We start from the raw sequence: 16,417 nt of genomic DNA, 5'->3' as shown, positions 1-16,417 counted from the left end.
CTGCCTGCACGTCCTGCAGGCTTATGCTTCACTTCATCAAATATATTTTATAATCTGAAAATAGCTTTAATATCCTACCGCCGAGGTATCTAATTCATTTAAAATGAATGAGATATGTTCTTAACCTCACATATTACAAGTATTTAAGAGGTTGATAAGATTCCATCTACTCATAGGTAAATCCTCGAGAGAGATAAGGCCAAATTAATTTTCTATGGACAAGGTAGCCACTCTCTCTGGGTAAAGCTACCGTATTTTGAAGGCAACCACCGACCAGCCTCCCAGTTTGAATCTTGGCAAGGCTATGAGTCTTTGGATAACACGTTGGACAAACTCTATACGGCTTTCATGCCATATTTAAATCACTGCTTCTCCAATCTTCATTTCAAATTGACCTGATAACATTAATACTCTGTTGGTTCCCTACGCAAACGTCAAAGGGTTTACAGACTACAACGTACAGTGAATAAAGACATTCTTCATTTTATGCACGGTCGGCGAGGGAACTTTAGTTATTGAACTTGATAGGCTGTAGTTCAGTGACTGTCTTTTGACACTTACAAGTACAGTCATCTATTTGCAAGCTCTCATTACACAATGCTGTCCATGTCCCCAAAGCACCAAAACATCAATGTTTGTATTGGAGAACAGAGGCCTGTGGCTTGATGTACGCTTAATTGCGCCCATTCTCTTCCCACTTCTACTGTCAAATTGAACAGAAGGTCTGTCAATCAATTATGAGAAGTTGTTTCAAATTCTGACACACAACCTCCAATAAAATAAATGTTTTAGAGTGCTATTATAAACCTGAGAAAAAAAATAAGTGAATAGCTTATTTGTTAGACTACTTTTATTTTTGGGGGAAAATTGACAGCTGTTTCTATTCATGGTCAGTTATTTGCTTATTTATAGCATATTTTTTGTTAATATTTATATGTATTCTTTAAATAACCTAAGGCGTGCTCGTTATTGCCACAGCAAAACTTCCAGTTGAGCACCAGATAATGCAACCCCTATCTGCGATTGAATATCTGCGATTGAATATCTGCTATTTTTACAGTTATCAAACGCCCCCACCTGGTTCTCCACTTGATGTGGCCCATTCCAATACGTGACCAGTTATGGCCACCACTACTTCCGGGTTTGCACAAATTGGTCAAAGCTACCCTCTGCGTTATGCGCCCTGCAACAACACACACACACGCGCGCGCATTTGGAGACCCAAGCACGGCATTCGCACTGCACATCGGGATCCACCAACACACCGACGGACAGTCGACGGCTCCTTTAAGAAAAACAAAGTAAGAAAATATCACCCCTCCTTCTTCAGATCTCCACTTGGATGGTATTGCATCAAAGAAAACCTTCACTGGAGTTGCAAGTGATCGAGGACACGATGGGGACTGTTTTTGAACATCTTTACATGAATATCTGAAGAATTCCAAGTGAGGGAAGAGCGCGACGAGTCATCATTAATTAAGCAAGTTGACAACCTCGATATTGATTGACAGCTTGCTTGTTGAGCGAGACTAGAGTATCAATGTTTTTTTTTCTTCTGTAAGGGGCATTTTACACGTCTCAAGCGTGAAGTCGTAGCCGAGTGTCGCTTGTCTATGAACGGTCTCCAGGAGAAAGAGAAGGAGCTCTGTACTGGATTGTGGTGTTTTTATCTACCCGTGGATTTATGCTGGCAGTCTAGCAACCATCCTCTCTGGAGAGACGAGAACAATATTTTTAATCTTGCATTTGGAGTTAGGTGTTTATTTTCACTCAGCCCTGGCCTCGTAGAAGACGTTTAGAGTCCGATTGGAATCGGCGAGAGTGACAGGCCGATGGCGCAACGGGTGCGTATTGACAGAACTTTTAGCAATGGTAATAAAGCTACAATTGAGACGTGGCTTATTACTGTGCGCAATTCTCCAAGCAGGCAGCCATGCAATAAGAGGTTGTTTCGGCCCTTTGGTAGAGCTATAAATTGTCAAATATACTTCTGCTACGTGCTAGCCTATACTATTCAGCATTTGAACGTGTGTGAGTAGAATAAACAATAGCATTTTCATATTGTCTAAAGAGCTATAGACTGCAGACTGCAAACTTCATAGCATAATTAATTTGCACTATTATGACATGTGTTTTGATATTCTGCATTTCATAAACGCAGCATCCGTCTTTGGGGGGGGGGGGGGGGGGGGGGGGGGGGTAGTGTTTAATGTTTAATGTTGGGGGGGCCAGTGTTCAATTTAAAAGATTACAAAAAACATTATGTAGGTTTGGTAACAAGAACATGGACGACAATTCACAAATGTTTTGTATGTGTGTATGCAATTTCAGTCTTTACAGATATGCGAATTATGTAAAGAATGTTCGCTTTGTGTTTAGTTTGTTGATATCTGTATTTTTCAACATTTCATCATATTCTTATCTGATATATGACATACAAATAAATCAATTCAACATTTAGAATAACAAATATTTGATTACTTCAAAACGTTCTCGAAATGTACTCGAAATAGTTTAGATAGGCCACGTACAGCCATAACAATTAGCCTATCTAAAAATGCATCTGTCATTTTAAACGTTTCTTTAAGCTATTAGTTTAGTCAAGATAAACAGAACAATATTTGATTTCTTTGAAATGTCAGCAAGAATACAGACTGAAAAGTGTAGACATTTGTGATATCGTTTTGTCTTAAGCAAGACCCTGTAGTTCGAATCGCCTGAAAGGATTACGCATACCAAAACCGTTTGAAAGTTGTAGACACAGATAAGTGAACTTCTTTTTCACAACGTTTTAACATGTTAATGATTCAACACTAATCCACAAACAATGAACATTTTCCATTGTAATTTTAGACGATCAACATAGGCTTTTATTGCCACTAATATTATTCCTACCACTAAACATACGATAGGCTACTATTAGCATCATGTACCTAACACATTAGCACTTATTTTATATACTCATTTAGAAGGCCTAGACTTAATTGCTATAATTAGTATAGACTGCAAACAACATAATTTAAGCTAATTTACCATTTTGTTAATAGATTTTTCTTGTTATTAGTCTTTATAATTCGTTTTTATTGTCAGAATTATTACATTATTATATTTAGTTTAGCTATTATCAACACAGGCCTTCATTCAAAATCAGGAGAGGTAGCACAACAGTGTCATTGGTTATTCTTTTAGAATATTCTCTATCTTTCACTTTTGACAGTATGAAGACCTTCCCCACTATGGAATGGACGGAGTAGGGCTGCCCTCGACTATGTACGGGGACCCTCATGCAGCGCGCTCCATGCAGGCGGTTCATCTGAACCACGGGCCCCAGTTCCACTCGCACCAGTACCCGCACTCAACACACGCCAGTGCCATACCGCCCAGTATGGGCTCCTCCGTCAACGACGCTATAAAAAGAGACAAAGATGCCATTTACGGGTACGTTTATTTTACTGCCAACATAAAGTATATAACCATTGGGGATATCAAGCACCACAAATGTGAGCGATGGAAGTTTAAGAGAGAGGGAGGCTTTGAGAAATTCTCGCTAATTATAACCTCTTCTGTGTTCGGTCATTACGCATGGTGCTATAAAGGCTTGTTAAAAAGTATATCTGTTTTGAAATGTTAAATTATGACATCGTCCCCTGAGTTTTCGAAAAAGATGCATAGGCTATGTTTGCATTTGGCTTTCAGTCTAACTATAATGTTATTTTGCATTCACAAAATGTATGATTTGGATGTATCCTATTGTTTAGCCGGAGTCAGTGGTCGAGATAGATAACCTAACTCCCTAAGTGTTTCTAAATCCAACTCTCAGAATAAAAAAAATGTACATCAAACACATTCTCAAACTACCCTGCCTATACTTCAAAAAATGTATAGGCAGTGTTGTTTATATTTGTGTGCCATAATATATAGGCCTATTTTCAGGCCAAGTGTAATAGTCTTAAACTCTATTGAAAAGTTCATAATGTATTTTTTTTGCCTGAGCTAATCTCACTGAAGAATGTGGCGTTATTTCGTTGTCCTAAAATGTTGACTCGTGTTCTAAATAAGGCACTCGAGAGCTGAGGATGCCATACAGTATTTCATGCAGTAAGACTAGGCCTACTTTTATGCAATTATTGTGCTGATACATTTCTGAATGTTTTATTAGGGCAATATTTATTACATTTACAACTGAAGACAGTAGACAATGTGAGTGAAAGCCGATGTTACCTACTTTCTTAGTTTGGGCCTATACCGACTCGCAAACTTTCCAAGGCGGCGTACATCGTTAATGTCCTCTCTCTTCCTTTTAGGCACCCTCTTTTCCCACTTCTAGCTCTGATTTTTGAAAAATGTGAATTAGCAACTTGCACGCCGAGAGAAACTGGGGTCGCTGGAGGCGACGTGTGTTCCTCCGAGTCTTTTAATGAGGATATAGCAGTATTTTCAAAACAGGTTGGACATATCTATTTATTTGTTTTGGTTGTTCAAATTCGTTCAAATTCGTATATTCTAGGGTAGATAACAGTTGTGCATATATAGATGTTTTGTCATTCTGCATTGTGGAAACTTGTAAGCGACAAACTGTCCTATGCATGTGAACACCATGGTTATGAATGATGTATGACACTCAGTGAACAGTGAACTGCTAACACTTTTGTTTCAGATTCGATCAGAGAAGCCTATATTTTCATCAAATCCAGAAATTGATAACTTGGTAAGAACTCACTTGCTTTAGGCCCTTCACAGAAACAGTATCAAACATATGAATACATTCACGAATTGTTTACAGTAGCCAACACTTTAGTGTGAATTGGACTTCATCACAGTCCTTGTTATTAATGGTGTCATAGCAGATACACGCTCATGTAATCGTAATCTGTCAAAACGATTTTCTTGTCATGAAGTATGTTTGCGTTCATGCTAATTATTTTAATCCTAATGATCTCTCACACACACACACACACACACACACACACACACACACACACACACACACACACACACACACACACACACACACACACACACACACACACGTAATGATAATAATAATGTAACGCTCCAAAATGTGAATAAAATGTTTTAATGCAAACGTTTTCCTTCTAGATGATACAAGCAATTCAAGTATTACGGTTTCATCTGCTCGAGCTGGAGAAGGTATATTTACTCATACCCATCTCATGCACGGTATATTTTATCACCATCGATTGCGACGATGCATAGCATTAGGCTATAACTCCGTAGTAGAGGTGTAATAGTGGTGGTAGTATATTTGCTTTGCCCAAGTAAATGTTCATGTTGCGGAGTTGATAATGTTGTCATTGATGGATGCGCTTGCAGAATATTAGGCGAGGGCGTTTATATAATAGTCGCCATATTGCTCATGTTAGGCCTGTATTGTAACTTTCATTAGTGAGGAGAATAAGTTGCTAAAGTAGCCTATAGTTCTCGCTCAATTATATACAAAAAATAAGACAAATAAAATAATCATTCGTTTTTCTACAAGTAATGTAAAATGTATGTGATGTAAAGTAGTTCTGCTATTTTTGAAGCCAATGTGCTTGAATAGTATCTTAGGCCTGTCACAAGGCCAGGGATAGGCTATTCTTTATAATTACCATTCATTGCCACCATCTACATTTGATTTTTTAGGGCTTTCCCGTAGGGTATAGTGCTTACTCAGTTTTCGTGCATGTTTGGTTGTCCTCTGTGTTTGCAGGTACACGAGTTATGCGATAATTTCTGTCATCGATACATCAGCTGCTTGAAAGGAAAAATGCCCATTGATTTGGTCATAGACGACAGGGACGGTGGAAATAAATCTGACAGTGAAGATTTTACAAGGTCGTCTGGGCCTCTTGATCAGGTAAGCTCTTGCCTATTACGTGCGTATTAATACAAGTGTCGTCTATTAAGTGCATTTGAATTGTAGGCCTATACAGAGAACATGTCGCACGCGTTTTATGCTGTCTAGATCGTTGAATCAAAATAGATAGGCCTATGGAAAACATATCATTTAGGAAATTGTTGGCCTCCTCTTAGTTATATAGATTAGTAAGCGACTTTAAAATAAATCAAATATCAAATGTAGGCCTAACATTTGACAAAATGACCATGAGAACAAAGTTTCTATCCCATTTCATTTAAAAGCATAATAAATTGTTTCATCTTTTCTCGGACATGAACATTAATATGTTTTGGAAAAAACGTGTTTGAAGTAAGGATCCCAGAAAACAGTTGTTTGGCTTTTATTATATAACTTCTTGAATAAGTGCTTTGGGGGACTATGGGAAACATTTGAATTGTTATTATGCAATTTTATGGTGTTTTTATGTGTTAATTATGTTCATTGTGCTGCATGTGCTTGAAAAAAGTTGCCATTGATCAAAAAAGGGACAAGAGGTGAAGAGTCAAGTCTGCTCTTTTTTCGTGTGAATGCAACCAAGCCAGTTTTCAAGTCACGTTGCACCCACTCTCTGAGCAAGGCTTTAAGAATATGGAATCTCTTCCTCCGAGTGCCATGTCAGCCACACAGCAACTTGTTAACCATTTAACCCTTTAATTTACCAAAGCAACGAGCATAAACTCAGGCTTCCCTAGCCTTATGGTCAGCCTGTTGTTGAGATGTTCTGAGTGTCCCATTCACTGTACTACAGGGTTCCAAGCTCTGTATTATAAAATAGTCCTCTATCCAAGTCTATGCTGTATTCTAGTGTGAATCACACTACTATATATCCACTAATGAACACGTATCCCCTTCAGTCCTCTCATTTCCATCAGACAGGGAGACTTCCATCCAGTAGTACTTCTGTCACATCTGCTGATTTGCACTTTGACGGTCATCTGACTGTGTGCTGCCACCTGCCAGAGTGTTTTTATTACCGATCAAACACCGCGATCAATGATGAGCGCAGGTCCCCTGAGTCTTATAAGCACTCTTGATTTATGCTTTTGATTTAACAAATTGTGTGGCTCAGTTGGTAAGAGTGTGGCGCCAGCAAAGCCTGTCGTCGGCTCGATTCCCGCTGGGGTTACATATACTAACATGCAAGTCGCTTTGGATAAAAGTGTCTGCTAAATGGCATATGTTATGAAGCAGCACACTCAAGTGTAGCCCCTGGATGTGGAGGTCAACCCAATAACCAGTCCCACCAGCCTTTACTCAGCCCACTCATAAGTCCATACATGGTACAGCACCCGCCCGACACCCAGCCTACCTTACAGGCACTTTGTCCCCTCACCTCTAGCCCAATAGTGTACCCTTTTCACACTTAATCCCACACTTAGTTTCTCTTCTCAAGTGGGGCTGCATAGGGAGTACCTAACACTGATTATGGGTGAATAGTGGGAGGTGGTTGGTGGTGTGTGTGTGTGAATATGCATGTGTGTGAGTTCGTGTACATGTGTGTGTGTGTGTGTGTGTGTGTGTGTGTGTGTGTGTGTGTGTGTGTCTCGGGTCTTGCCACCCTCGGTCTCTCAGGAGCGGTTCCATTCTGACTGAACCAATCTCTTCAGTCCTGTACTCACTCCCTCTCTTCTATCCCCCTGGCTCGTTTCGTTGGGAACCCCTCTTGTTGGAGTTGGCCATTGCTGCTTTAACCATTTGTGTTCCGAGCATATGTTCTAGATTATCACAGCCTGACGGCATTCTCTTGGTATGCAGCGTAATACATGATATATATTTTTCATTTTTCCCTTCCCAAAGAGGACTTATTATTATCCATTTGCTGGTCAAAAACAATTATGAGTAATAGGGTTTGCATTCTGACCTGGAGTTAGCATTGAGTTAGCCACGATGCGCCGCCAACTGAGGGGAGTAGCTAGCTAGTGTGTACAGGGCTGTTTACTACAGGCTACAGTGTTTCTCCTTTTCCCTCCACATGATATGTACTGCATATGATATGGATATGATATGTAAGGAAACTAAGAATGCGGCTTTCGTGCCGATGTACCTAGGGTCTCCATCCACATCTCTTTTAATCAGTCGGCCGTGGATTATTCTTTATGACTAACTCCTGTTAAAGCCCTTGGTTTCTACATGGCGCATAGACAATTGACGCGCTCTCTGTGGTAAATCGTATTCATACGGTAGTTTCTTGGCTGATTGTTGGTGTCATGTCATCCAATCAGATCTCGTGGAGCAGAGACCACGATGACACGGCATCAGTTCGCTCGGCGGGGACGCCCGGGCCCTCCAGTGGGGGACACACGTCACACAGTGGGGACAACAACAGTGAAGAAGGTAAGGATTCACTGATAGGTAAGATAACAGGATAGGTGTCCATCACTATTGCTTTTGTCTTTCAAGTATACTTTCATATCAGTGGGAGGAACGAGGAAGCTATTTTAGAGTTCTGGGACAGATCAGATTCACTTACAGGTAGAAATACTAGAAAGGTGTCCACCATTATCGCTTTTGCCTATCAAGTACTTTCCGGTTAGCGAGACAGTGTTGGGACGGATCCGATGTCAAGCCAATGAGTGAGTGTCACGTGTTGTCGAGTTTGGATTGGATGTAATGTTGAACAGAAAGAGAGACAGCACAGAGAAAGAGAGAGTGAATGATGAGGGTTGACAGAAAAATGTGAATGCTGAGCTCAGCCTGGGACTGGAAGAAAGGGCGCATTATGTTCTTGTCGACTGAGCGACGATTTATATACCAGCCTCTGCGCCTCTTTTATTTGGACATGGGGAAAGAGTAATAACAGAGAGCAACACGCATACACACACACACACACACACACACACACACACACACACACACACACACACACACACACACACACACACACACACACACACACACACACACACACACACACACACACACACACACACACACACACACACACACACACACAAAATGCTAGGCTAGCTCCTAATGGTTGAGGTAGAGAAGAAGACTAAAAGGGACTCTCTCTCCTCTGCTATTGGCCGTCTTTATGAGCAGGGCTTTGGGTTTGTGGACTCCCACCACACTGTCCAAATAGTTTCAGTCAGATGTGTATCACCTATTACCAGGGCCATTTGCAAAGTGCTGTTTGTGTGCCAAGTGCAACAAGCGTTCAGGGGGTTTTGTTATCTCCCGAATACATTTTCAGTTTAGCACCGCCACGGGTGGACTGCATCGGGGACATCTGTGTGTTTTAACTCCCAAACACAAATACAGTCACACAGCCAGAACACAAGGCCCAGAACACAAACACCCCTAATGTCCTTTTTATTCCCCATTTGGATGGTTGGGGAATTGTGGCTCCATCAAGGGAAGTATTTGATAGAAACGTATTGGTTGAGCTTCTGTTGGAAAGTGGATTCTTGGTTGATCCCTGTTGGGGTATGTCGTCCAGTGATACCCTAACACTGGTTCCTTGCATCTCGTAGATAGTCCTAGAGGACCAGAGAAGCTACCACTGGATAGTCATGGTTTTCTGACTTTTCTGGAAAAACCTGATTACATACCTGAGGAGAGATTTGTTATCTCCCACTTTAACTGAAAGAAAAAATATCTCTCACCTGTAGGGAGGGGAGGTTTCATTGCCGGGAAAAAGAGGAGGAAGAAAGAAAACAAAGGGAAAGCTGGTAAATAATGTCCCAAAGAAGGCAAACTGTTTCAATGACTTAGTTCATCGCTATGGGGATGTCTGCGGTTTGGTCAAACATTTAGCTTCTGTTCATTTGAGCTTGCAGGTAGCCAATACAGAAAGTCCATCCAAGACAAGTGGTCAATTAATCTCAATCTTTTCTTTGTGCATTGTCCGTGTTTTGTTGTTTATGGTTGCTTGAAGTTATCACAAGCCTGGCCTGAGCAGCGAGGCCGTTCTTCACAGACCCTTGGATTGGCCAATGGACAATGGACCATGGTCACATGGCTACCTTGCTCCTATAGGGAAGTGCGTATTTTCAAGAAATTACCAATGGCGGAAGCCTGGTGCAAAATGAAAGGTCCTCTCTCCTCCCAGGCCCCTTGCACCAGACCATGGCCGCCAATAACATGTTGTGCAAACACTTCTGAAAGCTCAGCAAATGAGCAGGCCAGCAGCCGCTGCGAGCGCCGAGCTTCGGCAGCTTGACTTACAATGTTTGCGTGAAAAGTGCAAGTGGATTTTTGTGCCCCTTAACCTTGACGCTGGAAGAGAAAGGAGCAAAGCAGCGATATTGAACGGTAGAAGGAGAAAAAAAGGCTGGGAATGGAATGAGGGCAAAGGGAATAAAAGAAAGAAGAGGGAAAGAGAGCGAGGGAAAGAGAGCGAGGGAAAGAGAGAGAGGGAGAGAGAGGGAGAGAGAGGGAGAGAGAGGGAGAGAGAGCGAGGGAAAGAGAGAGAGGGAGAGAGAGGGAGAGAGAGCGAGGGAAAGAGAGCGAGGGAAAGAGAGCGAGGGAAAGAGAGCGAGGGAAAGAGAGAGAGGGAGAGAGAGGGAGAGAGAGGGAGAGAGAGCGAGGGAAAGAGAGCGAGGGAAAGAGAGAGAGGGAGAGAGAGCGAGGGAAAGAGAGCGAGGGAAAGAGAGCGAGGGAAAGAGAGCGAGGGAAAGAGAGCGAGGGTGAGCAATGCATCCTTTGGTTTGGCGTGTGCATGGTCAAGGCTGCATAACCACAGCTGAGCTGACTTCATGTTCAGAGTTTTTTTTCCAGGGGCAACAAATTCCTTTGTATGGCCTCACTCCAGACAGGATGCCAGACAGGAAAGCAGAGCGTAGCGGTGACTTCCCTTTGCCACTACCACTTTCTCCGGACCTCCCCAAGTCACTGCATCGCTCTGCTCCTTCCTTCGTCTTTTAACACCCCCCCCCCCCCTTCACAGTCACACACAGCTGGATGTAGAGGAGGAGGAGGATTTGACATGTGCAGCTCTAGTCACTGTAGAGCGCGTGTCTCCGTCTCCACCCGCTACCCAAGTTGTCACTGTGAAGCTCGGAGCTGTCACAAACCATTAGCAGGTTGGGCCCAAAGTCACCCCAGCGGCGGCATATCTCTCCTCGTGGCGTTTGGGCTCGAGAACGCTGCCGCAACACGGCCCAGTGCGGAGTGTAAATCAGCCTGAGGGAGCCCGCCGTCGTCCCCCTAATGAGGCCGAGAGCTTGTTTATGGACTTCAGCATCATTTTTATGATTATTTCCACCTTCTCAGACTCTTGTCGGTCCCAGTAGAATCTCACCTCTGTTTTGGCGGTGGAGGTAATGGCAGGAGAAGCCTAAGTGAAGTCAACCTCCCAGCTAGTGAAGTCACCACTGATATTATACTCGTGTGGTCAGTAGTTGCTGCCATATGCCTGCTCTGCTCGGCTTTAACTGACTGTCTCTAACCTTGCCTGTTGCTGTTAAAAGGGGGGGAAATTAAATCAAATTAACCTCATTACATGGCACTTGACAAGAATACTGCGTACGACATGATTTGTAATTGCATTTGGGTGGAGAGGTTAGCAGTTAGTGGGGGCTTTGCTAAAGTTGAAATGGACTTAATGTTGGATCGAATGAAGCCTGGTCCCAGATATGTTGTGCTGTCTTGCCAACTCCTATGATAGAGTTGGCAAGACAGTACAGCGTGATCCGGGGCCAGGCTACCTTCAATCCAGCATTTCATCCAGTTCGTCTTTCGCAAAGCCCTCGGCGTGCCCCAAACAATGACCATAGGAGTTGGCAAGGCAGCCACAAACCGATCTGAGACCAGGCGAGATCGAAGGAGCATTCACTTCCAATGAGAAATCTTGGATTATGAACCCAGGGCCAGCAGTGTAGCTCCCTCGGCCAGATGGGAGCTAAGTAAACATAAGAGGCGGACTTTAGAGGAAAAAATAGGGAGAGGAACAAACTGGGTATTAAATCATTGGCTGGTTTTGGACTGCGGGTGCTTCCCAAATGGCACCCTATTCCTTACAGAGTGCAGCACTATGGACCCTGGTCAAAAAGTAGTGCACTATGTAGGGAATAGCGTGCCGTTTGGGACGCACTCTAGGTCTGTGAGATCTTGGAGATGTACTGTATGGATTTTGGGGGTGGATAGATGGTGCTCTGGGTGGGTCATATCAAATCCACAGTACAGTGAGTCAGAGAGTTCAACCCCACAGTACAGTGAGTCAGAGAGTTCAACCCCACAGTACAGTGAGTCAGAGAGTTCAACCCCTGGCTTAAAAGCTTTCTGAGAGTATATTCATAAATCCTTATATATATATATATATATCTTTGTTCTGGGGAGGTTTGGTGCATCACGTGTACAGTACATGGGAGGGTTTTGTATGGAACATTGAAGACTCAACCTATTCGTTCAGACACTCTCTTCTGATAAATATGTGAAGGTTTCTTGGATGAAGATGTTGATGAGTCAATCGTTTGAAATGTGGAGAGAAATACATTTTTCCCCAGATCCATCCATATTTCAACTTTAGAGCTTTCTCCTCGCATTCTGAAAGACTGTGTAGCAGTAACTCTATTACGGCATCCTGCAGTTTGATCCATATGTTCAGAGCTGTGATAAAACTGTGTAAAAAGGGTAGAATGTCTGTAGAAAACATGATCAGTTGCTGTCTTTTGCCCAAGATGCTGCAGCAGAATTCTCTCCTTTTGGTTGAAAACATTTATCTTTTAATGCACTAACTCAACACATTCAGCTAAGCAAGGCCAGGAAAGCACGATCGCTGGCTAATCATGCAAAATATAAAGTTTGTCATTCCACAACAAGCAAAATGAGCAGTTGACTATTGTCCAAGAGAAGATAGTCGGTTGCCAGGTTGGAGCCGAAATGTCCCAAACCTCCCACCTTAGCTCCCCAACGGAACCACTCACCCACACAAACTGTCGCCTTTGTTTGTACAGGTGACTGCATGGACAACGGGGTGGCCTCTCCCAGCACTGGGGACGACGACGACCCTGACAAGGAAAAGAGGGATCGTCACAACAAGAAACGAGGAATCTTCCCTAAAGTGGCCACCAACATCATGAGGGCGTGGCTCTTCCAGCACTTAACGGTGAGTAGAGTGGTGGATCCCCATTACACTTCTTAGAAGCCAAGCAGGGAGACCTCAATACCGGCGGTCATTTTGAGCTCCAAGTCATGCCCTTTAGCCTCAGTTATACTTTATGGGTGTTTAGGGTTGTTGTGACAAGTCTGAAATGTAGCAATGAGGGAGGCATTTTTCCACTGCTGCCTAGCAGGTTTAGAAGGATTTAGCTGTTGAAATGACTTTTGAATTGACTCCACCGAAGTTGTCATGCGGGGGGTGTGTACGTGTGTGTTTGTTTGACAAGGCATATCAAAGCTATAGTGAAAGTTATTTTGTAGATAACTTCTCCCTAACTCTCCTGTCAGTCGCTACATTCAAATCAAATCAAACTACATTTGTCACATGCGTCAAATACAACAAGACCTTACCGTGAAATGCTTACTTACAGGCCCTTAACCAACAGGGAAGTTCAAGAAGAGTCAAGAAAATATTTACTAAATAAACTAAAGTAAAAAATTGAATTAAAAAAATGATAAAAAGTAACACAATAACATAACAATAACGAGGCTATATACAGGGGGTACTGGTACCAAGTCAGTGTGGAGGCTATATACAGGGGGTACTGGTACCGAGTCAGTGTGGAGGCTATATACAGGGGGTACCAGTACCAAGTCAGTGTGCAGGTTGAGGTAATTTGTACATGTAGGTAGGGATGAAGTGACTATGCATAGATAATAAACAGTGAGTAGCAGCAGTGTACAAAATAAATGGGGGGGTCAATGTAAATAGTCCGGTGGCCATTTGATGAATTGTTCAGTAGTCTTATGGCTTGGGGGTAGAAGCTGTACCGAGCAGTTGCCATACCAGGTAGTGATGCAACTGGCCAGGATGCTCTCAGCGGTGCAGCTGTAGAACATTTTGAGGATCTGTGGACCCATGCCAAATCCCCTCTCCTGAGGGGGAAAAGGTTTTGTCGTGCCCTCTTCACGACTGTCTTGGTGTGTTTGGACCATGATAGTTTGTTGGTGATGTGGTCACCAAGGAACTTGAAACTCTCGACCCGCTCCACTACAGCCCTGTTGATGTTAATGGGGGCCTGTTCGGCTCGCCTTTTCCTGTAGTCCACGATCAGCTCCTTTGTCTTGCTCACATTGAGGGAGAGGCTGTTGTCCTGGCACCACACTGCCAGTTCTCTGACCTCCTCCCTATAGGCTGTCTCGTCATTGTCTGTGATCAGGCCTACCACTGTTGTGTCATCAGCAAACTTAATGATAGTGTTGGAGTGTTGGCCACGCAGGGAGTACAGGAGGGGACTAAGTACACACCCCTGAGGGGCCCCAGTGTTGAGGATCAGCGAGGCAGACGTGTTGTTGCCTACCCTTATCACCTGGGGGCGGCCCGTCAGGAAGTCCACGATCGAGTTGCAGAGGGAGGTGTTTAGTCCCAGGGTCCTTTGCTTAGTGATAAGCTTTGTGGGCAATTATGGTGTTGAACGCTGAGCTGTAGTCAATGAACAGCATTCTCACATAGGTGTTCCTTTTGTCCAGGTGGGAAAGGGCAGTGTGGAGTGCAATTGAGATTGCATCATCTGTGGATCTGTTGGGGCAGTATGCGAATTGGAGTGGGTCTAGGGTATCCGGGAGGATGCTGTTGATGTGAGCCATGACCAGCCTTTCAAAGCACTTCATGGCTACCGACGTGAGTGAGAGCTAGAATGTAGTAGCAGCAAAAAGCGAGGCAATATTATCTGTGTCCATAGCCTCACGGATACAGACTGTTAAAGGGAGACATATCTGACATGCACAGACATATCTGATTTACAGCTTTGGCCAAAGTTAGCAAGCTAGTCAATTGGCCAGCAGGCACTGAGAGAGAAACACTGAGAGGATTTTGCTATGTAGGCATTTTCCCCCTTTTTTCTGTCCAGGCTCCATACAAGGAGAGGCTAAATCGGGATGTCTCGATGGGGGTCAAGGTGGCTGCCAGGACCTACCACTGAACCTGGGTGGCTGCAGCCTGCAGCAGATGGGATATGGGAGAGAGGGAGGAGAGATAACCCAGGTAGAGAGAGGGTGGGAGGAAGAGAGGTAGGGAGAGAGAGTTGACCATAGACATTCCCAGGTTCTCTGGAGAGTAAAATGTTTGTGTGTGTGTGTGTTTGTGTGCATGGTCAGTTAAGTGGTATTTAGAACTATGAGCACAGTGTCTTCCATTTACACCGTATCGATTCTCAAGGACTTGGTAAAGGTTCATGTATGTGGTCTAGCAAGCTGGCTGCGGATGTGTGTGTGTGTGTGTGTGTGTACCCAGAATCCTGGTGAGAAATGGGGCAGCACTCTTGCCCCTCCAGCAGGGAACCACAGGCCTTTTCTTCCTTTCACACCCCTATCTCCTCCACTCCCTCTCTTTACCCACTCACACAAATGGTATTTTTGCTTTTAATTGATCAAGAAATTAGTGGTAAACGAAAGCCGTTGCCCCGAAAAGCCCAAAGGAGACCCTGACTGCATCCCAAATGGCACCCCATTCCCAATACAGTGCGCCACCTATAACCAGGGCCCATAGAGCTCTGATCAAAAGTAGTGCACTATGTAGGGATTATGGTGCCATTTAGGAAACAGCCCCCTCTGCTTTTTTTCTGCACACAGGGCTCCCCAAAGAAAAGGTAATTATGTGATAGGGTAATGGGACGAAACCCAGGCGTTCAGATTGTTGCCATGCCCACTACATTGTGGGAGGATCCACTGGGATTTGGCGTGTCGTTACCACGGCGAGGGGGATCAGAGGCGGGGTGAGGAGTGAGGGAGGGGTTAGCAAGTTCCCTCATTTTTTTTTCATTATTTTTTTTCATTTGAGATTTTTTACATTTCTCTTAGTTGTGAACAGAATATAGCCTGCGAGTGAGAGGGGAGCCACAGCTTGTAAAAGAGAAACCACCGCAGAACGTGCTGTTTTCTTCACATGTTTTTGCTTCTCTTTTTACAAAGTGTTTAATGTAAAAAGCAAAAACCAAGTGGAAGGCGTAATCCCTGTTAATGCAATTAGAGGCTAATTTGCCACCCTCTTGCTCACAGATGTGCTGTAATAATAACGCATGCTCCAACCCTGAAAGCACATTCTACCCAAACCTGAGCAGAAACGGGTGGGAAAGAAGTTGTCTTGGGTCGCTAAGTGTACGGTAACTTTGTTTATTGAAGTTGGGTTTGAATAAATGTCAAGTTACCTGTAATTAAAAAACACCCACTTCTGTGAGTTATGGAATGCTCTGGTTACACAGAGGTGAAGAGAACTTCTGAACTGGGGTGGAGATGGCCTAATTCCCGAACCTTAGAGTTCGTAACCCATGCAATGCAGAAACATTTTCTATCCTGCTTTCCTGTCCTCTGGAAAAAAAGGAATGCCCTCCTAAGCAGAAAAAAGTGGAGTCTGGCTAGTGTTTCACAGGAAGCCCCTGGAATGACCTCATCCTCTCTCGCCCCGGGATCGTCAAA

The 16,417-nt window shown here is 43.6% G+C and overlaps 1 protein-coding gene across 2 annotated transcripts in view; it reads left to right on the top strand.

Annotated features, from left to right (window-relative positions):
* Nucleotides 1-1,185: 1,185 nt before the first annotated feature.
* LOC109865674 (homeobox protein Meis1) overlaps nucleotides 1,186-16,417 on the top strand; it is a 37,474-nt gene continuing 22,242 nt past the window's right edge. Inside the window, exons 1-8 of one of the 2 annotated variants that reach the window (XM_020454040.2) lie at nucleotides 1,186-1,844; nucleotides 3,218-3,438; nucleotides 4,305-4,446; nucleotides 4,658-4,708; nucleotides 5,101-5,151; nucleotides 5,714-5,860; nucleotides 8,125-8,236; nucleotides 12,799-12,950. In XM_020454040.2, coding sequence (XP_020309629.1) covers nucleotides 1,833-1,844; nucleotides 3,218-3,438; nucleotides 4,305-4,446; nucleotides 4,658-4,708; nucleotides 5,101-5,151; nucleotides 5,714-5,860; nucleotides 8,125-8,236; nucleotides 12,799-12,950 — 888 coding nt within the window. In that variant the 5' untranslated portion in view covers nucleotides 1,186-1,832. The remainder of the gene's footprint in view (nucleotides 1,845-3,217; nucleotides 3,439-4,304; nucleotides 4,447-4,657; nucleotides 4,709-5,100; nucleotides 5,152-5,713; nucleotides 5,861-8,124; nucleotides 8,237-12,798; nucleotides 12,951-16,417) is intronic. The other variant, XM_020454041.2, reaches the window with a different exon arrangement.

The sequence above is a fragment of the Oncorhynchus kisutch genome, linkage group LG20 (genome assembly GCF_002021735.2).
Source record: "Oncorhynchus kisutch isolate 150728-3 linkage group LG20, Okis_V2, whole genome shotgun sequence".
Lineage (NCBI taxonomy): Eukaryota > Metazoa > Chordata > Actinopteri > Salmoniformes > Salmonidae > Oncorhynchus > Oncorhynchus kisutch.
This window is presented reverse-complemented; position numbering and strand designations above follow the sequence as displayed.